This window comes from Peromyscus californicus, unplaced genomic scaffold (genome assembly GCF_007827085.1).
Source record: "Peromyscus californicus insignis strain IS unplaced genomic scaffold, ASM782708v3 Scaffold_9__1_contigs__length_137607984, whole genome shotgun sequence".
Lineage (NCBI taxonomy): Eukaryota > Metazoa > Chordata > Mammalia > Rodentia > Cricetidae > Peromyscus > Peromyscus californicus.
The window spans coordinates 68,999,901-69,021,592 of NW_026294617.1; the positions used below are offsets into that span (position 1 = coordinate 68,999,901).

Genomic DNA, 21,692 nt, shown 5'->3' on the forward strand with positions numbered 1-21,692 from the left:
CGGCCTCTCAACATCTCTAGAAAGTCTGATTGATGGGGGCTGTCAGTGGGAGGTGGTGGAGGACCCCACCTGGGCCAGGCCCATTGGGCTCAAAGCCAGCGCCTGTCCACGGAACCGAATCTGCGAGGATTTGGGGGCAGTGAGGCTGCGCGGTGGGGACGTATGTGAAAGGCGACTGGCTCACGGTGGGAAGGGGCGTGTCCGGACCGCCCCCAGGCCCACGGGGAGCTCGCCCGGCCCCCGTCGAGTGGTGCACCCCACACAGCTGCAAGGCCAGCTCGGGCGGTGTTAGCTACACTTCGGAGGAGTGGCGTGGCGAGGCCCAGCCTTCCTGGGTGCGGCGTCTGGGCCCTTCCCATCTTCCCCTCCCTACGGAGCTTGGTGGTGGCGGCGACCCATTGGAGTTCCGGTTCCGGTTGCTGTAGCCGCGGGCGGGCGGTGAGTCTGGAGCAGGCGTGCAGTTGGTGCTCTGGCTCTGCGCCTTCCCCTCGCCGTGTCTAGGTCTTGCTGCAGCTCGGGGGTGCTGCGCTGCCCCTGACTCCCCTCCGGGCGATGGTGCGGCCTGAGGACGCTTCCATCCCCCACCGACGCTGACTCGGGTCCCCCAATCCATGGCCGCCTCGGCGCCGCCCCCACCGGACAAGCTGGAGGGAGGCAGCGGCCCCGCACCGCCCCCCGCGCCGCCCAGCACCGGGAGGAAGCAGGGCAAGGCCGGTGAGAGCGCAGAGTGGGGCGGGGGCGGTCGAGGCCCGGGACCCTGGAACCTCGGATGGAAGGGTTGGGGGATGGGGAGGTTGCCTAGGGGTCTGGAGGTAGCCTCAGGTGAGAACGGTTAGTGGTTGGGGGCAAGTGTCACAGATCACTTGAGGTTTTGGAGCCGGGTAACTTTGATTTCAAGGAAGATGTAGGATGTAGCTGAGAGTGTAGTCACACTAGTCATGTTTCCTATTTCACCCCTGTTTCTTAAATAAGTAAGCAAGTGTACGTGGAAGTTAGAGTCTGGAGAGTGGCTGGGAGGAAGGAGACAGTAGAAACCTCGGGAAAACTTGCCTCCGTCTGCCTATTGCTGCTCTTCCAGGTCTGCAAATGAAGAGCCCTGAAAAGAAACGAAGAAAGTCCAACACTCAGGTAAATGGGGGTCCGCGGTGGGAGTAGTCCCTAGAAGCCCCTCCTACTTTGTCTGTCTATCTGGCTGCCCTTTTGTGATTTCCAGGAGGTGCAGGAAAAGGAAAAAGCGGAAATACCCTTCTTTCTTTCCCTCTTGGTTCCTAGTTCTGTCTCAGTGGTAGCATTGAGCCCAGCCTCACCTTTTTCCTTTCTTTCTCCCTCGTTGAGACAGTTGTCTGGTGTGTCCCAGACTGACTTCAGATTTGCTGCGTAGCCAAGGATGACTTTAAATCCATGATCCTCCTGCTCTTCCTTCCAAAGCAGTGGGATTACAGATGTCCATCACCGCACTGGGTTTCTGCAGTGCTGGGGACCCAAAGGATGAGTGCTAGGTGCCCTTAGAGGCCAGAAGAGAGGATCAGAGTGCCCAGAACTGGAGGTACAGGCAGTTATGAGCCACCACGTGGGTGCTGGGAACAGAACCCAGGGCTTGTGCAAGAGCAGCAAGTGCTCTTAAGCCTGTGAGCCATCTCTCCAGCCTGTACTCTTACTGTTTTTGAGACCAGGTGCTGAGCTTGGTTTTGATCTCTTAGCTCGCCTGCTTCAACCTCCCGAGTGCTAGGTAGCATTACTGGCATGTCTCACCAGGCCCAACTTGCTGAGTCTTTCCTAAGTGGTGTAGTAACGCTACAGAGCTTTAACAGTTGTTCCTGTTATAAAAGTTGAGAAAATAAGAGACTTTTTAAAAAGTTAGATATTCAGCCGGGTGTGGTGGTGCACACCTTTAATCCCAGCACCAAAACAAAGCAAAAAAAGTTAAATATTCAGTATCGAGTGCTTGCCTAGCTAGCTTGCACAAAGCCCTGAATTCAAGTCCCAGCATCTCAAAAACCAGACTTAGTGGTTCGTGTCTGCCCTAGTACCCCAAAGATTGAGGCAGGAGGATGGGGATAATGAGAAGTTTGTTTGTTTGTTTTTGTTTTTTTGAGACAGGGTTTCTCTGTGTAGCTTTGGAGCCTATCCTGGAACTCACTCTGTATCCTGGGCTGGCCTCGAACTCACAGAGATCCTCCTGCCTCTGCCTCCCGAGTGCTGGGATTAATGGCGTGCGCCACCACCGCCCAGTGGTGATGATGAGAATTTCAGGTTTATCCTCAGCTACAAACTGAGGGGTCAGACCTGGCTTTTGGTGTGATTTATATATATAATATTTATATATATAAAATCTTACTGTGTTTAATTATGCATATGGGTCTCTGTGTATGTCCTTGTGAAGTGCTGAAAGAAGCCAGGATGTGATTCCTCTGGAGCTGGAGTTGGAGGCTGTTGAACCCTCTACCGTGGGTGCCGGGAGTCAAACTCATGCTCTTAGCCACTGAGCTGCCTCTCCAGCCCCGTCTGCCTGGTTTTTGTTGTGGTTTTTGAGAACAGTGCTCTTGCACTGTGGGCTCCACCTTCCACCCGCTGTCACATTCCAGGGTCAGTCACAGTTTGGGATCTGAGCTGTGTCAGTCTTCAAAGAGTACGTTATGCTCGTGGTGCTCTCCAGCTTGCTCCCGTGTCTCCTCACGTCTTCCTCCTTTTTCACTAGGGTCCTGCATACTCGCATCTGACGGAGTTTGCACCACCCCCAACTCCCATGGTGGATCATCTGGTTGCTTCCAACCCCTTTGAGGATGACTTCGGAGCCCCTAAGGTGGGGGGTGCAGGCCCTCCATTCCTTGGCAGTCCTGTGCCCTTTGGAGGCTTTCGTGTACAGGGGGGCATGGCAGGCCAGGTACCCCCAGGCTATGGCACTGGAGGAGGAGGGGGTCCCCAGCCACTTCGTCGACAGCCCCCTCCTTTCCCCCCCAACCCTATGGGCCCAGCTTTTAATATGCCTCCTCAGGGCCCTGGCTATCCACCCCCGGGCAACATGAACTTCCCCAGTCAACCTTTCAACCAGTCTCTGGGCCAAAACTTTAGCCCACCTGGTGGGCAGATGATGCCGGGCCCAGTGGGGGGATTTGGTCCCATGATCTCGCCCACCATGGGACAGCCTCCTAGAGGGGAGCTGGGTCCTCCTCCTCTCCCCCAACGCTTTGCCCAACCAGGAGCGCCTTTTGGTCCTTCTCTTCAGAGACCTGGTCAGGGACTCCCCAGCCTGCCTCCCAACACAAGTCCCTTCCCTGGTCCAGACCCTGGTTTTCCTGGCCCTGGTGGTGAGGATGGGGGGAAGCCCTTGAATCCACCTGCTCCCACTGCTTTTCCCCAGGAGCCCCACTCAGGCTCCCCTGCTGCAGCTGTTAATGGGAACCAACCTAGTTTCCCCCCCAGCAGCAGTGGTCGAGGTGGAGGCACTCCAGATGCCAACAGTCTGGCCCCCCCTGGCAAGGCAGGCGGAGGCTCAGGGCCTCAGCCTCCCCCGGGCCTGGTGTACCCTTGTGGTGCCTGTCGGAGTGAGGTGAACGATGACCAGGATGCCATTTTGTGTGAGGCCTCCTGCCAGAAATGGTTTCACCGAGAGTGCACCGGTATGACGGAGAGCGCCTATGGGCTGCTGACCACCGAGGCCTCTGCAGTCTGGGCCTGCGATCTCTGCCTCAAGACCAAGGAGATCCAGTCCGTCTACATCCGAGAGGGCATGGGGCAGTTGGTGGCTGCTAACGAGGGGTGACTGCAGTGTGGTGGCTTGGGGAAGTGCACATTTCTCACCGCGCTCTGGCAGAGTAATTACGTGGCGCTCGCTCCTCGTTTTTCCACTGGCTTCCCATCCCCATGGAGCAGAAACATGGTTCCCGGAAGCAGAAGCGGAACTGAGGCGTGCAGGCAGAGGAGCCTCGATTGCTGTTCTTTTCTGGGAACTTGTGCATTGAGATCCAGGAGGCTGAGGCTCTGCTGAGCAGAGCCCTCCTAGAGTCTGGCTGGAGGCGACAAGTGAAAAGGGGCTGGAGGAAATCCAGACGTCAAGAGTGTCCTGTGCGCAGATGACAGATGACCCTAACACCCGTGCCTACAATACCTATGTAGCCCCACGGCTCCAGCTGTAGCTTTTGGAGTCACGTGTTCAAGGTTTCTTCACTCCCTTTTATGGGTTCTGGAAACAAATGGGGATTTCTCTCTCTCTTTTCTCTCCCCCTTTGCTTCCCCTGGACCCTCCTTATTCCTTTCTCCTCAGAGCGCCAAATTCCTTAGAAGAAGCAGAGGTCCTGACTAGGGCAGTTGCTTGTCCGGGAGTCAAGACCGTAGATAAGAGATGCTGAGGAGATATCTTCCTCACACCAAAGTCACTGGTCCTTTCTCAGCTTCTCTTGGGCTTTTCTCAGTGACCATGTTTTTGCCAAAAGTTGGGATATGTGGTTTGACTGACCAGAATATTGGAAGATTGGCTCCCCTGGAAGTCTGGACTGGAGACATAACCCCTCTCCCCGCACATTATGATAGTGCGGTTCTTCAGCTCTTGGTGCCCTCTTTTCCTCTCTCAGGAGGAAGTCTGGAAAGGCGCAAAGCCCTTATACCTCATTCCTTCCCTGATGAAAGGATCCAAGTGAGGCCCTGCTGTGGCTTTGTGGGGATGGGGATGGGCAGCAGGATCCTCAAAGCCATGGTACTAATAGCTAAAAGAACCTGAATTTTTCTGCTTGGCCCTTTTTCATCCTGTGGTATCGTGTGGGCCTGGTGATACAGCAACTAGGCTTGGTTTATTCTTATTTTTGTAGCATTCCCCACCAGTGATGGGACTGAGGCCTGGTCAGGAGCCCCCTCAGCTTCTCTTACCTCTTTCCAGCTAGGCCATGTGCCCGTTCCTCATATGGGTAAGGACAGCAAGCTTGGGTGTGTCCCTCTGGGGAGAGATCTCGGTGCCCAGCACTAGGCATGGTAATGAAGGCCCTCTAAGTCCCGCCCCACTTGGCACATGGAAAGAGAAGACACTGGTGGAGTTGACAGCCTTTGAAGCTGAAGAGGAAGCGGGTGGGCCTGCTTCTTACTCTGTGCCCCCCAACTCCCAAACTTCCCATGTGCCAGCCTCTTTGCTCCGCCTTGTGTTGTGTTGTGGTTCTGTTTGCCTCTGTTACCTGTTGTTACTTTTGTATTGTCTCCATGGTTGTAAACCGCTCCTGGGAGGTTCCATCCCCCTGTTCCTCTCTACTGCTTTTTGGGAGAAAGTGGGTTGGCAGAGATGTGGTTACAGGATCTTTTTTATATGGTTGGACTAATAAAATGACTTGAAAATCCAAACAAGGACTCCCTTGTTAATCTGTTCAGTCGGTGTCACGGCTGGGAGGATGCTTAGAGAGCGGGGCAGTCCCTGCTCTCCACTGCTCCCCCTCCCCTTGATGTGGGAACCCTTGCTTTTGGAGCGAGGCTTGGGCTAGGCTGGAAGCCAGACATTCAGAGCCAAGGCCTCCGGCCTCGGTGCTGGAGTTCCACGAATGTCAGTATTCCTACATCCAGCAGATTTGTTAGTTCAATGTTTTATTTTGGGGGCACACAGGGAGATAGATCAGCAGATACAGATACTTTTGGCCAAACCTGAGGACTTGAGTTCAATTCCCCAAACCCATATGGTGGAAGGCGAGGGCCGACTTGGCAGCTGGTCCTCTGATGGCATATGTGCCGTGGTGTGTGTGCACCGCCACTCCCATACACGAGGGTTTGGGGTTCGGTTTTGTTTTTCGTTTTTTTAGTTTTGGGGCTGGAGAGATGGCCAGCAGCAATTAAGAACACTTCTGTTCTTTCAGAGGACCCAGATTCAGTTCCCAGCACTCAGTGGCAGCTCACAACCATCTCTAACTAGTTCCAGAGGATTTAATACTACAGACATGCAGGTAAAATACCCACATACATAAAGTTTTAAAATTGTTGAGATGTTTCATTTTCCAAGCTGGAGATCACAGTACTCCACCACTGAGTCACATCCAGCCCTGAATTTAATTTGTGGATGTTTTTCTGCCTCAGCTCTTCCGTCGTTTTTGTTTGGTTCAGTTTGGGATTTGTTGAAACAGTCTTGCTTTGTAGCCCAGGCTGGCCTTCCTCCTCCTCCTCCTGTTTCAGCCTCCCCAGTGCTGGGATTATAGCACCACCTCTTTTTTTTTTTTTTTTTTTTTCCATTACCTTGTGTTGGTGTATGATGTAATGAGGGCAGGCACGTGCACAGCGCGCCTGTGGAGGTTTTACCCCACATCCCGCCGCCGGCTGCTCTTTTGTTGTTTGGTTGTGAGGCGGGGATCTCACCATGTAGCCCTAGCGGGCCTGAAACTCACTACGTGGATCTGGCTGATCTCGAACTCATGAAGATAACCTGTCTCGGCCTCCCAAGAGCTTTCCTCCATTTTCAAAGCAGTGGCACCCTCAGCCTGCCGGCAGGAGGGCTATTTCTGAACCCACAACTTGCACCGGACCCCATCCCCCATCTTCCAGCTGTCTCTGTCCATCCTGGAGCCAACATGGCACCTGGTCCTTGCTGTCTCATCAGACAGCACCTTTCAGTTCTAGGTCTTCCTACTAGACACTAAACATTTCGAAAAGAGGGGAGGTTCCCCCCCGTCAAAAAGAAATTTTAGTTCGCTGGGGACCACAGTCCCCGACCGAGACATAAACCAAGGGGGAAGTACTGCGCAGATCTTCTTTTCCCCTCCTTGGGAGCTCAAGTCCAGTTTTTATTGGTCCAAAGTTACCCCCACCCCCACCCCCTGCGGGGAAGTCGACTTTTCACTGGTCAAACACCAGCCACGTGACTCCCCGCTATTTTTTTTTTTTTTTCTTTTCCGTCCTGGGCTGGAAACCTGGGGAGGTTACTACAAGTTAAGCTGAAGACTGAAGCGAGAGTCAGGTAAAGCCCTAGCTGGGGGTGGGCCGGCAGACACCCCCCACCGCCACTTTATCCCCAGATAACAAAGGAGGGCAGAGCTGTAGAAAAGGAGTCGGCACCCCGGCGTCCACACACTGCCTAACCCGGGACCTGAGGGCGGGGAAGGAAGGGGTAGATGATTCTGAAGGAGGAACTCAGGCAAGTTCTTGTGGTCCCAGGTCCTTCTCTTTAAAGGTCAGAGAAGGCTGTTAGAGGGAAGTGTGTACCAAACCAGACTTTACAGCTTTGTGCAGAGTGGGAGCACTCCCCCTTTAGCCGTGTTTTAGACACAGCACAAGTCAGTGACGGCGCTGACAAGATGTTCTTGTTGAATCCTGCCCGAGTGGAAGGGGGACAGCAGGGAGTGGGTTTTCTTTCTAGAGGTCACAGAGCCCTGCAGAATCAGCTGGGAAAGCTGGCAGCTGAGCAGCGGCACAGTTTCCTAGAGGGCTTCCTAATAAGGCATCGGTGTACTGGCCGAGGAGAGCAGGGATGCTTTTTGGTATCAGGGTTTGGGACCCTGCGTGCAGGGGTTCCAGGAAGTCCCCTGCTTAGGTTTGAGAAGGTTTGTCTTGTTGACCCAAATACCATACCATTGCTGGTTTCCATGGAGACGGTGAGTCTGACATCACCCTGGTTGCCATGGTGCTTAGTTCTGGAGGACCTGAGCAGGCTGTAAACAGCCAGGGATAAACAGGGACTTCTGCTCAAGCTGCTGCCACTTCCTTGCTGCCACCTGTTAACAGTCACACACAGCCACTGGGGATGGGACGTGTCAGGACAGTAGGGGGAGGGGCTGAGGACAGAAGGCTGAACAAGAATGGCTGTGTGGGTGTCACTAGAGGAAGGGGGTGGGGACGTTGGTCTTTTTTTTTTTTTTTGGACCTGGTATAAGGAAGTCATTGCAATTATTCTGTCTCCCTGTGGGATGGGTGCTAGTGTCTAGGAGACACCATTAGATGTCCTTTACCTGTCTTGGACTTGAATCTTGACTGGCAAGAGCCGTGGGAGATTTTAAGGTAATCATGAAGGACTTAAACCCAGCTGGAGTAGATAGGGAGCATTTAGCTGGTTTTGAAGGTAGAACTGCCGGACTCCCCCACCCCAGGTCCCCTTCTCAGTATAGCCTCTTCACGGTCTGCCTTTTCTGCCACTGGGGAGGCGGTTCCTCATCTGTCTCTGACCACAGTCCAGGACTCTGTGGGTCAGCCTGTCTGTCACTCCATCCTCACACCTGATCCCTAGCCCAAGGGCACAGCCTTGCTTTATGCTTGGCTTGGGAAGTAGGGGTGATACCTCAACCCCAGCTGCCCTCCAAGCTGATTAGCAAGAGTCCCCCCTTCACCCCCGCTTTTTTTGTTGCAAATTTTAATGTGATTTATGAATGGTAATCCTCACAGATCCCTCTTCTCAGTCACTTTCAAGATCCCGGAGATCAAACTGTAGAATTTAAGGTGGAGAGAAGGTGGAAAGGAGAGTGACTAAATGTACATCCAGGTGGACTTAGCTCTGCCAGGCCTGTAGTATTAGAGAGCTTCCTGCCTGGCCGATGCCACTCACTTCCATGGCAATCTTAGCTGAGCCTTGCACAGCCCGTGCTGAGAACCCCTAAACCAGTGGTTCCCTAATGCTGTGACCCTTTAATACAGTTCCTCGTGTTGTGGTGACCCCCAACCAGAAAATTATTTTGCTGCTACTTCATAACTATAATTCTGCTACTGTTAGGAAATGTGATGTACATATCCGATAGAGGGGTCACAACCCACAGGTTGAGAACCACTGCCCTACACCAAATGTGCAGAGAACCGATGGTGGATAGACCACTTAAGAAGGCTGCTGGGCCTTCTCTTGGGCTCTGTGGGAGGACTCTAGGGACCATGGTGGACCCAGGTATTGTGAATGGGACCTGGGGCGTTTCCCACTCTCTTCAGTCAGCCTCTCTGAGATTCCTCCCCTTGGCCAGAACACCAGGGGGTTGGACTTCTCAGCCTTTGGCCTCTTTGACCTTTCAAGGTCAATGCAGTTGCCCAAGACCCTGTGGATCTTGGAAGAGGCAGCTTCCTTGTGGCTTTTAGCAAGGTGAACCCCGATAGGAAAGCATGGGATCAGGGCAGGACTGAACTGGCCTGGGTTGTGGAGGCACCTGCCTAGCTTTTGGTGTCTGGAGCCCTGCCACTGCTGCCTGCCTCCCCGATGGGGACTCCCTCCTCCCCCTCTTCCTCCTCTTCCTCCTCCTCCTTTTTTTTTTTTTTAATTTTATTGATTTATTTTTATTTGATGTGCATTGGTGTTTTGCCTGCCTGTGTGCCTGTGTGAGGGTGTCAGATCCCCTGGAACTGGAGTTACAGACAGTTGTGAGCGGCCATGTGGGTGCTGGGAATTGAACTCAGGTCGTCTGGAAGAGCAACCAGTGTTCTTAACCGCTGAGTAGTCTCTCCAGCCCAGGAACTCCCATTCTTTTTTTTTTTTTTTTTTTTTTTTTTGGTTTTTTCGAGACAGGGTTTCTCTGTGTAGCTTTGCGCCTTTCCTGGGACTCACTTGGTAGCCCAGGCTGGCCTCGAACTCACAGAGATCCGCCTGGCTCTGCCTCCCGAGTGCTGGGATTAAAGGCGTGCGCCACCACCGCCCGGCTGGAACTCCCATTCTTAAGAGCGCTTTTCTCTGCAGGTGGCCACTCTGCCAACCCTGGACCACTGCAAGGATGACCTCTTCCTGCCCAGACTCAGACAACAGCTGGGTGCTTGCTGGCTCTGAGGTAGGAACAGTGGACCTGGGAGCTACACGGGAGCAGGGAACTCCTGCAGGGTGGACTGCTTTGACCCGAACCTGCAGGAGTAAGGGTCCTGAGTGGGAGTGCTGGGGACTGAAGAACAAAGAAGGCAAAAGCAATCGCTGGGACCAGGAGGCCTTCCACAGCTGATGACTTATGCCAAGCAAGTTTATTAAGAAGTACAGCATCTTACATACTATTCCCAAGGGAAAATGGCCAAGGTCAGCAGAGAGCTAAACCAGACAATGTTGGCAAAGAACACAGGATACCTCAGCCTTCGGGTTGATAACCACAGTCCAGGGGGAAGAGTCAGGTCACAAGAATGCAACCTGGACTCCTCCGAGGCACTGGTTCCAGCCCTCGACTAACCTTGCCAAGTCAGGACCTCTGAGAGATTCTTGGGTTGGTCTGGGTCCCGGCACTGCTTTCTGGGTCTGTCCTGTTCTCTTGGGCCTGACGGTCATCTGTGGTCCCTGTTGGCTCTTGTGGGGCTCCAGGGGCAGGGAGGATACCTGGCCCAGAGCTCTGGTGTTGGGGTTTCAGCCACACCTGGGAAGAAGGGACCAGATGGGTAAGCTGAGAGAAGAAAGGGACTTCTGGTGTGAGACCAGCAAGAGTGAGCTCATGAGGTGACAGAGGGAGCCATGTTGAGACTGAAGAGCCTTAGGGTAAGGTGGAGACCTACTGTAATCCATGTTGGAATGCTGCGAGCTAGAGTCTAGAACCCCAGAACTGGCTCAAAGGGCCTGATGAAGCATCAGGTGTTGTCTTCGGGTTACTGTGGCTGTGATGAAACACCATGACCAAGGCAACTTGGGACAAAAGGATTTATTTCAGCTTACACTTCAGGTAACAGTCCATCACTGAGGGAAGTCAGGGCAGGAACCTGGAGGCAGGAGCTGGTGCAGAGGCCATGGAGGGGTACTGCTTACTGGCTTGCTTTCCATGGCTTCTCAGCCTACTTTCTTATAGAACCCAGGGCCGGCAGCCCGGGGATGGCACCACCCACAATGGGCTGAATCCTCCCACATCAATCACTAATTAAGAAAACGCTTCATGGGCTTGACTAGTTCTGATCTTACGGAGGCGTCTTCTCAGTGGGGTTCTTTCCTCCCAGATGACTCTAGCCTGTGTCAAGTTGACATAAAATTAGCCAGAACAGGCGTCATCTGATGAGCAGACAGAGCAGAGCTGCTGGGTTGGACAGGAGCCCAACACCCAGTGTCATCGGCAGGGGATTGAGCCTTTGTGTGGCTGGCTGGGAACAGGGATAGGACTTATTAAGCCCTTGCAGCCTTCCAGGTGGCATTTGGGGAGGGCAGGAAGCCAGAGGGCTCCTGATACCACCAAGAAGGGAGAAGGGCTGGTAGGTTGGGAACTAGTGTCTAGAGAGGTATGATGAGGATGTGTCAGAGGGATCTGAGAGACTTCTTAGAACCACTCGGAGGAACTGGGCATAGTGGAGCAAGCTGTGATCCCACTACTTGGGAGATGGAGGCAGGAGGATCAGGGTGTTCAGGGTTGTCCTTGGCTACAAAGCAAGTTCAGGATACATGAAACCTTCTATCAACAAATTAACTAAAAATAAATAACAATTAAAAAAAAAAGACAGTAGCTAGAGAGGCCACAGAACTCCACTTAGACATGTTGAGTTTGAGGTACCCTTTAGGAGCCCAGCTGGGGATGAGGAGTTGACCTCAGCAATGACCCTGGGACAGAACACAGGACTAGTGCTCACTGGCAGGGATTAAAATAGGCTCTGTGCTCAGTCAGCCCTGGTCTCCTGTCATGGCGCCGTTGTTGACAGCTGGGAACCTGGGCCAAGAGTTTCACCTGTCAATCCTCCATTATAAACAAGAATTGTAATCCTTGCCTTGCAGGGGTGACCCTGAGAAAAGTGTGGTTTGTAAATTGCAAAGAAATATACCGAGGTCAAAATTGTTCTTGAGCTAGGTATGGTGGTGCATACCTTTAATCACAGCTCTCAGGAGGCAGAGGCAGGTGGCTGTCTGTGAGTCTGAGGCCAGCCTGGCCTACATAGTGAGTTCCAGGACAGCCCGGGCTATGTAGAGATGCCCTGCCCCCCTCTCCTCTCTCATCTGTTCATTTTTGGAGGGTTGGGGGAGATGGCTGAGTGGGTAAAACACTTGCCACATAAACATGAGACCCTGAGTTCAGATTCCCCAAAACCCAGTAACACTGGATATGGGAGTACAGGTTTGTAATCCTGGTACTCCTGTGATGAGCTAGGAGTTGGAAACAGGAGAATCCTAAGAAGTCTGAGGTCCAGCTTGTCTGCAAATATAGCAGAGAGTCAAGAGTTTCGCCTCAAGAGAGATGGAAGGTGAGGGCTGACAGCGAAGTTAGCCCTTTTCTTTGAGACAAGGTCTTGCCGTATAGCCCTGTCTGTCCTGGAACCTGCTCTGTGGACCAGGCTGGCCTGAAATTTGCAGAGATTCATCTGCCTCTGCCTGAGTGCTGGGATTAACCTCACTGAGGTTGATTTCTTGCCTCCACTCTCATACTGTGGTATGTGCGTGTGCCTGCACACAGAGAGAGATATTAAGAGAGAGAGAGAGAGATTAAAACAAAGAATTATCCCTGGAGAAGAGTGGACCTCTAGCTGGGGTGGGCAGGTGGCAAGCTGCCAAGGAGTTATACACAGAGAAAAGTTGGCCAAGCTGAGTAGTCAGAGCTAAAGGGCCAGGCTGCGAGTTGGCGCCGTGGGGTCAGGCTGCCTGTGGCGGGGGTGGGGGGTGGGGGGGTTGGGAGTTGTTGGGGGGGGTAGTTGGGCTTCTGCCAGTAGCTGTTGAGAGAGGGCCGTCAGGGGAGTGTAGGTCAGTGGGAAAGGCCAGAGAACTCAGAAGATGACTATGTGGTCGGGCAGAGGAGAGAACAGCTTCGGGGGGGGGGGGGGGGGGGGGGGGGGACCAGTGAGACCGTAACTGTGACCTGGGTTGAGTTGTTGGCTTGTGGGGAGGGCAGCACTGACGACAGGTGCAGGGACCCCCAGTACCATTGACCTCCCTCAGGGACTGACTGCTGGGCTGATGCCCTGGTCCCGGATGCTTGCTCACGGCTGTGATTTCACAGAAACCTGGCCTCTGGAGCAATGAGGAAGGTTAGGGAGTTGCTGAGTGGAAGAGACACTTTGGATATCGCTCCACAGTGGCGCGGGCCATAGTTTTCTTTTGTTTTATTTTTTGAGACAGGGTCTCTCTGTGTAGCTTTGGAACCTGTCCTGGAACTCGCTCTGTAAACCAGGCTGGCCCCAAACTCACAGAGATTCTCCTGGCTCTGCTTCCCGAATGCTGGGATTAAAGGCATGCGCCACCACCTCCGGCGCAGGCCATAGTGTTTGAGACCTGTGCTGAGGTACCTCAGGGCAGCTAGCCCCTCATCTCCCATCAGGGCATTCCTGCTCCTGGTTTTGTCCTGATGTCCTGACAAAGTATCCTAGAGTTCACCTCCCTCCCGATAGAACCTGCCTGTGGAGACTCTGGGCCCAGAACCCAGGATGGACCCAGACTCTGAGGGAGCCTCCCAGGCCCTTTCGGACCCCTCCAAGGCAGAGGACGAAGAACTAGCTGGGACCTTAAATGGGGAAGGTAATGGGGCCTTGTGGAGGGTTGGACATAAACTATCCTGTTGCAGGGCGGGGGCGGGGGCTTCTTTTTAGTTGGGAGGAGGGCTGTATGCTTGCTGATCTTGGTTTATGAGCGGCCACACTCCACAGTGGTTGGGGCCTGTGGGTGCTAGAAGGCTACCGTGAAGGAAAGTTCAGGGCTGTGGGTTCTTTTTGGGCTTTCTCTTCCATCACAGGGATGCTTTCCCAAACAGAAGGTTCCCAGAATGCAAGTGCTACTCTGCCCGAGGAGACTGAGGTCAAGGTAAGGTGCTTTGCTGGGGCTGGGAAGAAAGTGGAAAGAGCACTTCTCATAGCGGTATCCCCATCAGGGCACACTGGGATGTGATGGTCATGGGATGGAGCCTCCCGGAGACACACTCACCCAGGAAGATTTGCAGGCGACTCCTGTGGCGACAAGCCTGAGACCAGACACACAGGACCTGGAAAGTGAGAGCCCTCCACAGAACCTGCCCTCAAGTCCCAGAGCAGGTCAGGGCCCTTCTTACCTCTCATTTCTCCCATTTTAGAAAGTATGGGAGGGGGGTGGAGGGAGGGCTCAGCAGTTGAGAGCACTGGCTGCCCTTCCAGAGGACCTGCGTTCGATTCCAGCACCCACATGGCAGCTCACGGCCCTCTGTAACTCCAGTTCCTGCGGACCTGATGCCCCCTTCTGACCTCCATAGCATGCACATGGTGCACAGACATACACAGGCAAAACATTCATACATTTGATAAAGTAAACACATGTCAAAGATTTAAAAATAAGTCGAAAGTGTAGGAGAAGGTGCAGGCCTCACTACTGAGTACATGAGGGGCCCAGGCCCTGAACTTGGCACCACCTGCCCCCTTTCCTCATCACCACCCCTGAGGACACTGACACTCAGAGGAGTTAAGAGCTTGAATGGTGGCCTGTATCTGCTTGATTATGTCCTCTCTCCTTACTTCTAGAACAGCGGTTCCCAACCTTCCTAATGCTGCAGCTCTTTAATACAGTTCCTCATGGTGTGGGGACCCCCACCATCATTTTTTTGAGACAGGGTTTCTCTGTGTGGCCCTAGAACTTTCTCTGTAGACCAGTCTGACCTTGAACTTACAGAGGTCCACCTGCCTCTGCCTCCTGAGTGCTGGGATTAAAGGCCTGCACCACCACCTGGCTATAAAATTATTTCGTTGCTACTTCAGAACTGTAATTTGGCTACTGTTGTGAATCCTAATGTAAAGATCTGCTATGCAGGATATCTGATATGCGACCCCTGTGCAGAGGTCATTTGACCCCAAAGGGGTTGCAGCCCCCAGGTTGAGAACCGCTGGCCTCCAGGTTAAGAACTGCTGACTTGAACATAACCTTCATTTCCTTTCCTCGTGCGGGCTATGGACCCACAATGAGAGGAGGCTCAGACTTTCTGAGAAGCTCACTGGACTGAGCCGGAGAACAAAGAGAGGAGAAAAGACCCAGAAAGACTCATAACTCAGCAGTTCCAGAAGGAGTTCCAGGGAGACAGCTTAGTCAGGGGTGGGTGAGAATGAGGAAAGGTTGCTGGGCGGTGGTGACGCACACCTTTAATCCCAGCCCTCGGGAGGCAGAGGCAGGCAGATCTCTGAGTTCGAGGCCAGCCTGGTCTACAGAGTGAGTTCCAGGCCAGCCAGGACTACACAGAGAAACTCCGTCTCGAAACACCGCCCCCCACCCCACCCCAAAACAAAACAAAAAAAGAAAGAGGGAGAGGCAGGGACATAGTTGGAGGTGCCATTTGAGAAGAGTCTTGAGCATAGAGTAGGTCAGGGGAAAACATTCCAAAGCTTTGGTATCAACAGAAGAGTGGGGCTAGGCCAAGGTCTGTCCAAGGCAGGGGCAGAGGTGACCGGAGACACACCCTCCCCCTGCCCTCCATCTGTGGAAGATGGCCAGGGAAGGAAGAGGTTGGGGCCCGGGGCCATTAGGGGCCAGCTGCAGGAGTCTAACAGAGGTAGGACCTAAGGACTAAGGCAGAGACTATGAGGCCTGTGAAGAGAGTGGATTTATGGAGGCCGTCAAGCGGAGAACTGTCCAACTGTCTGATGTGGGATGGAGGGGGAGATTGAGGTTAGTCGGGCAGCAGCATGCCTCTCCCTGAACCAGAGGTGGGGCCGCACTAGGAAAGATGGATTTGGAGGGTAGTGTGCTGAGTGGTTTTCCTCCCCTGGGGGAGGACTTCCAGTCAGACAGGCAAGCCCGGGGCACTGGGGAGGCCACCGAGGGGAGGTCAGTGGGGTGGGCGAGAGATTATGACCATATGGGAAGGGAGAGAAGGTACTAGAAAAATCATTAGTTTTAGGACAGGGCAACACCAAAGCAGCATGATGGCCCAGGAGTTCCGAGGGACCCAGGAGGGTGGCATCCTGTGTAGAAACTTGAGGCGAGGCACACTCTGGAAGGAGCAGGACGCCTTTAGGATGGAACAGGGCAGTCAGTCAGTACCTAGGCCTAACCGGACAGTCTTCATGCGCCTTCTCCGTGGTCAGGGCTGGGGTTTCCTGTGTCTGCCTTCTCTTCACCTCTCCCCTTGTGCCTGTCCTCCACTTGCCTCACTGCCGTGTCCCCTCCCCTTCCTCCAGTTTGGAAAGACCGCCACTGCTCCAGCAGTGACGAAGACACTGACGTGGATGTGGAGGGTCTGCGGAGACGGAGGGGCCGGGAGCCCGGCACACCCCAACCCATGATACCTGTGGACGTGGAGGACCAGGCCAAGGGCGAGGGTGCAGGAGGCGAGCTGGGCATCTCCCTCAACATGTGTCTCCTGGGGACCCTGGTTCTTCTGGGCCTGGGGATCCTCCTGTTCTCTGGTGAGTAGTACTCCTGGCTAGGGCCTCCAGTCTGTCCTTTGGCCCTGCCTTGCTGCCCTGGCCTGTCCTCACCTCTCCCTGCTTCCCCGAGAGCCTCCTCAGACTGTTTCCGTCTTCAGGTGCGCTGTTGGAGCCTGAGACCGGTGAGTAGGCAGAGGTCCCGGCTCGCTTTCTGGGTTGGTGCTAATGGGAGTCTGTATGGGGAGTGATCCCCAGGTAAGGTGTTCAGGGCTGCACATTATCTCTTGGTTGTTGACCTTGTCAGCTGTTCAAGGTGACTTTCGTCCCTTTAGCTCAACAGACCTGTGAGCCATGGGGTGTGTTCAGGGAGAGGGGTGATGGGCTCTATGGATCAAGGGACTGGATTCAGAGGCTCACTTACCCACAGGGCCCATGGAGGAAGCAGAGTTGCAGGTCTTTCCAGATACTGAGCCAGAGACTGAGTTGGTACATACTGTAGGGAACAGGCAGGTATGTATGGGTTTTCCATAGGTGTGGGGGCACCTGGTAGGGAGAAGCTGGGTCGCCCTGCCGGGGAGGGAGCATGAAGTGGCTGCTCTTCTGCCCTCAGGATGAGCTAGAGCAGCTGCAGGCCTCGGTACCACCGGACAGTAGCCCCAGCCTACAGAGCATGGGGCTTCTGCTGGACAAGCTGGCCAAGGAGAACCAGGATATCCGGCTGCTGCAGGCCCAGCTGCAGGTGGGCCCTAGCAAGAGGGAGGGGGTTCATCTGGCCACCTTCACCGGGCATATGTCCTAGTGGGGCTCCCCCAGGAGAAGTTCTCCCTACTCATCTGACCCTTGAGACTCACCTTTACCACGGTCGGTTGTCAGGGTGTCTTGGTCTGTTTACCTCCCTCATGCTAAGGGCTGTCAGGGCTGGTGTACTTGTTTACCTGGCCGGTCACCTCTGATTGGTGGCTGTGGTCTTCCTGGAGCATCTGAAGAACATGCCGCGGCTCATGCCAAGTGCTAGGCTCAATGGACAGTGCCTGTCTAGATCTAGGAAATGGAAATGAAACCAGGAAGGCTAGACATGGGCTCTGGTGGGTCTAAAAAGTATGTGCTTCTGGAACGCCATAGATGCTGGAACTCCATAGATGACCGTCTCAGGACCTGGCTCAGGTTAGGGGTGGAGAAGAGGAGGAACCCATCTGGCTGTCCAAGGCAGCACTGGGGCTCAAGTCCAGGGCCTTGCATACACTAAGCAGGCTCTCTACCAACAGAACCAGCTCCTGCCCACTCTAATAGAATAGAACTGGGGTAGAAGGCTTTGTGCTCACCCTGACAAGGACTCCTGTTTTCTTCTGTTCCTAACTACATTCTAGGCTCAGAAAGAAGAGCTTCAGAGCCTGCTGCACCAGCCCCAAGGGCTGGAAGAGGAGAATGCCCGACTCCGGGAGGCCCTGCAGCAGGGCAAGACCTCCCACCAGGTCCTAGAGTCAGAACTTCAGCAGCTAAGGGCCCGACTCCAAGGCCTAGAGGCTAACTGTGTCCGGGGCGTAGATGGGGTGTGTCTCAGCTGGGGTGGAGGCCCAGGTGACAAAGCCACCAAGGAGCAAGGCCACAAGGGACAGGAGCCAGACCCCAGCTTATCAGAGCAGCAGAAGCGGCTGGAGGCTGAGGCCCAGGCCCTGAGGCAGGAGCTGCAGAGGCAGTGGCGGCTGCTGGGGTCTGTGCATCGTGACTTGCAGAGGGGCTTGCAGAATGCTGGCCAAGGAGCCCCAGCTCGTGCTGGCCTGGCTGAACTTGGCCACGTGCTGGCCCAGACATTGCAGGGCCTGGAGGACTGGGGTCGTAACCCCGGCATTCCTGCCAACGACTCGGGGGCCTGGTCCCAGAAGAAGCCCCACTTCCAGAATTCCAGGGAGTGGAGTAGAAAGGAGAAGTGGCATGGTGGGCCGAGGGACCAGAAGGCTGAGCACGGGAAGCATAGGAAGGAGGAGTCTGGCCGGGAGAGGAAGAAGAGCTGGAGGGATGAGGACGGGGAACCAGCCGGGGGGTGGAAGGAGGAGAAGCCCAGGGTAGAAGAACTGGGGAACAGGAAAGACGGCAAGCGGCAGGACCCCAAGGTACACCCTACGAAAAGTGGGAACACCCACTCTGGAGAAAGGCAGAAGCGTTCTTGGGGGAAAGACAACGGCCCTGACCCCCTGTCCTCCTGGGAGGAGCTGCTGAGGCGCAAGTACAGGCCCCCTCAGGGCTGCTCAGGGGTAGCCGACTGTGCCCGGCAGGAGGGCCTGGCCTTTGGCACAGAGCTAGCCCCCGTGAGGCAACAGGAGCTGGCCTCGGTGCTGAGAGCGTACTTGGCGAGGCTGCCCTGGGCTGGGCCGCTGACCAAAGAGCTGCCCCTCTCACCTGCCTACTTTGGAGAAGATGGCCTCTTCAGGCATGACCGCCTTCGCTTCAGGGACTTTGTGGATGCCCTGGAGGACAGCCTGGAGGAAGTGGCAATAAAACAGATGGGTGATGACGATGAAGTGGATGACTTTGAGGATTTCATCTTCAGCCACTTCTTTGGAGACAAGGCGCTGAAGAAGAGGTGGGAATCTGGGGGTGGGGGGTGTTAACAGCTGAGAGGGATTTGAAGGCATTGGGACCCTGAACAGAAGAGGTCTCTAGATGGAGTCCTCTTCATTCCTGATTCCCAGGCCTTAGAGAAGGCTTCTGGGTACATTTCCTGTCTTCCCATGAAGGGCTACAGCAGTCCTGAGGGGTCCCCTTTAGAGCTGGGGCCCCCTTTTCCGCCTTGCCTGTACCCACAGGGCCCCTTCCGGCCTCCCCCAGTGGGTCCGTGCAGGGAGCCCAGGTCTCTCCCTCCATTGGCTTCCTCCAGAAGAACAGGGCTTTCCCATCGCAGTGGTTCTGTTTCCGAAAGGCCTTTCCCCGCCTTGTTCCCCGTCTCCCCACAGGTCAAAGAAGAAGGAGAAGCACTCCTGGAACCCCAGAGTTGTGGGGCCCAGGGAAGAGCATGGCCGCCATCCCCACCACTACCACCATGGCTGAGCTCTGCTCCTGCTGCAACAGATGACCTTGGCAAGCACCCAGCTCAAGGTCCCTGGAATTGACTCTAGAAGCTGTGTTCCCACTGTCCAGTGGGTCCCTCTTGGCTCTTTAGTGCCCTCGAGTGCCCTTCACAGAAGACAGCAAAGCACTTGGCCCTGCACTGGTACCACTTTTGCTACAAAAAGACCGCAGTTGGTTCTATGCAAATACATGCAAACGCTGAAGGCCCTGGGTACTGAGTGTGTAGGGGCCTGCTGGGGAGCCTGCCAGGGACGATTCTGAAGCCAGAGAGCTGTTCTCCTTTTTTTGTGGCAGCCCCCAGGACCACAACAGAGCCTGCAAGCCTGCACTGGAGCTGCTGGTTGGAGACTTAGCTCCAGACCCTTGCCCTGGGGTTTTGTTAGCTTTGGAGGCAGCTGTTCCCCGAGCGTGAAGTGTCCTTGTTATCATGCTTCTCCTGTGGCTTTCGCCTCCCTACCTGAGCTGCCACTGGAGGTGGTCTGTCAGTTCAGGGGACACCACGCAATGGCCACTCCGGTGGATGGGTACAACCTAGACACCACACTCAGCCCTCCCGTCCTGCTCCCAGCCCTCCCGCCCTGCAGCCCCTCCCCATGCTCACCCACCTTTCCCCAGGAGCCTAGCCTCGAGCCCAGCCACCAACTGCCTCACTGTTGCCCCGACTGAACCCCTGTGGAACCCTGGGCTCCAATCCAGGCTGGGTAGCCTCAGGCCAGGTCATCACAGTATTCTTATCCTCGGAAAGTGGACTGAGGGCTAAGGAACAGAGTAAATAAAGCTCGGAAGCAAACACCCTGCTTCTTCCACACAGGAGTTGTTCCCTTCTTTGGAGTGTGCTGTGGAGGGTTGGGAACACCCTAGCCTGGTGCCTGGGTCTGTGGAGGTGAGGGAGCCACTAGGTGGCACTCAGGCTCCACATTTCTTCAGCCTTTGCCTCCCTCCTGCCCCTAGTTACCACCCCACATCTCAGACCCCTACCACTGACTAGCTCTCAGGAAGTCCAGAATGCCCCTGGCTGATCTTTAGGGAGTCCCCCTGAGTTCTAACTTCTATGCCATGGGTAGCACATTGGGCTTCTAGACTACCTTGGAAATCTCCCAGGGAGTGTAGGGGCTAAGGCATGCGGGTAGAGCGGCTTACTCAGGCCGGGTCAGTTAGGGAGTGGAGTAGGCGCTAGAATAGGTGATTGGTCTCTATTATTTAGCAATACTCTCGCACCACTGTTTAAAGGCTTTGAAGTGCACTGGCTTGTTTAATTCTGGGGCTAGACAAGACATGTGGAAATGGAACAAGGTTGGCTCATTCCACAGACATTTGCAAAGTCTGTTGTGTGGGGCTGGAGAGATGGCTCAGCTCTGGAGAGCACTGGCTGCTCTTCCAGAGGACCCAGGTTTGATTTCCAGCACCCACATGGTGGCTCACCACGGTCTGTAACTCCAGTCCCCAGGGATCCAATGCTCTCTTCTGGCCCTCTGGGCACCAGGCACACACATAAGCATACAGACATATGTGCAAACAAAATGCCCACACATATTTTTTTTTTAAGTCTACTGTGTATTGTATCAGAACCAGTGAGGTCCTAGGAACGTAGACCCTTTAATATGAATGTAACCTGCAGCAGGAAGAACGTTGGTTAGACTTAAGAAGGAGCCTTACGGGTTGGGAATTTAGTGGTAGAGCGCTTGCCTAGCAAGCTCAAGGCCCTGGGTTCGATCCTCAGCTCAAAATAAAAATTAAAAAAAAAAAGAAAAAAAATGAAGGAGCCTTACCTTACACAGATCAGTGATGTAGGCTGGGCCTTCAGGAAGGAGCCTTCCATTTCTAGGATGTTGATTGGATTCCATGCCTCTCTGGACCACTGTCCCTCAGGAGGAAGCCAGCTTTAGTCCTGCGCATGCTGCTCACCTTCGGGTGTTCAAAGACCATCCTGCCTAAACAGCTGAGGTGGCCCTGATGGCTGGGAGAGAGCTCAAGGCCAGAGGCAGGCAGGATCCCTTGTCTCTCGGGGTGTTGGGTCTAGAGGTGGGGATACACGGGTCTTCTTTGGTTTCCTAGAGGGTTTTGGTGTGGGGCCTTCTGGCCTCTTGTTTCCATGACAAGGGCTTATTTCTGTTGGATGACACATTTTGGAGTCTGGGAGCACCTCGAGTGCCTTTCTCTTCCTACACAGCCTTTAGAGGCTCAGCTGCAGGGTCCGAAACTGCCGAGTTAGGGAGAAAAGAAGAGCCATTAACCCAAGGGACATGTCGGGGAAGGCCAGGGAACCTGGTAAATTGGGGCCCCATGGGAGGAGGGCCTCATACCTACCATGGTTCTGAGGCCTCTCTCGGTCACCTGCACAACCCACAGCAACACTGAAGAGTGACCTCGAGAGCTCCTCTGACTGTGGGGTCCGTGTGTGGAAGGGTCGGCGGCAGTGCGGACCCTGCCCCCTGCCCCCTGTGCATGCGGACTTGGGGGCAGCACTGCAGGGCAGGGTGATCCTAGGAGAGTCACTGGGTGCTGCC

The 21,692-nt window shown here is 54.6% G+C and overlaps 2 protein-coding genes across 5 annotated transcripts; both read left to right on the plus strand.

The window, feature by feature from the left end:
- The first annotated feature begins 112 nt into the window (after positions 1-112).
- Pygo2 (pygopus family PHD finger 2) lies at positions 113-5,322 on the plus strand. 3 transcript variants are annotated; one of them, XM_052730715.1, is made up of 3 exons: positions 113-714; positions 973-1,128; positions 2,699-5,322. In XM_052730715.1, the coding sequence occupies exons 2-3, from the start codon at positions 1,087-1,089 to the stop codon at positions 3,761-3,763; spliced, it is 1,107 nt and encodes a 368-aa protein (XP_052586675.1). In that variant the 5' UTR covers positions 113-714; positions 973-1,086; the 3' UTR covers positions 3,764-5,322. The 3 variants fall into 3 exon arrangements, with proteins under 3 accessions (XP_052586675.1, XP_052586674.1, XP_052586676.1); XM_052730714.1 differs by having other exon boundaries at positions 1,079-1,128; XM_052730716.1 differs by having other exon boundaries at positions 113-438; positions 1,079-1,128.
- A 1,483-nt stretch (positions 5,323-6,805) lies between these two features.
- Pbxip1 (PBX homeobox interacting protein 1) lies at positions 6,806-19,995 on the plus strand. 2 transcript variants are annotated; one of them, XM_052731252.1, is made up of 11 exons: positions 6,806-6,919; positions 9,605-9,692; positions 13,189-13,315; positions 13,530-13,597; positions 13,665-13,824; positions 15,931-16,158; positions 16,278-16,301; positions 16,547-16,629; positions 16,730-16,858; positions 17,487-18,700; positions 19,071-19,995. In XM_052731252.1, exons 2-11 carry the CDS (start codon positions 9,639-9,641, stop codon positions 19,162-19,164), a joined length of 2,181 nt encoding a protein of 726 aa, XP_052587212.1. In that variant the 5' UTR covers positions 6,806-6,919; positions 9,605-9,638; the 3' UTR covers positions 19,165-19,995. The 2 variants fall into 2 exon arrangements, with proteins under 2 accessions (XP_052587212.1, XP_052587213.1); XM_052731253.1 differs by lacking the exon at positions 16,278-16,301.
- The last annotated feature ends 1,697 nt before the right edge of the window (positions 19,996-21,692 follow it).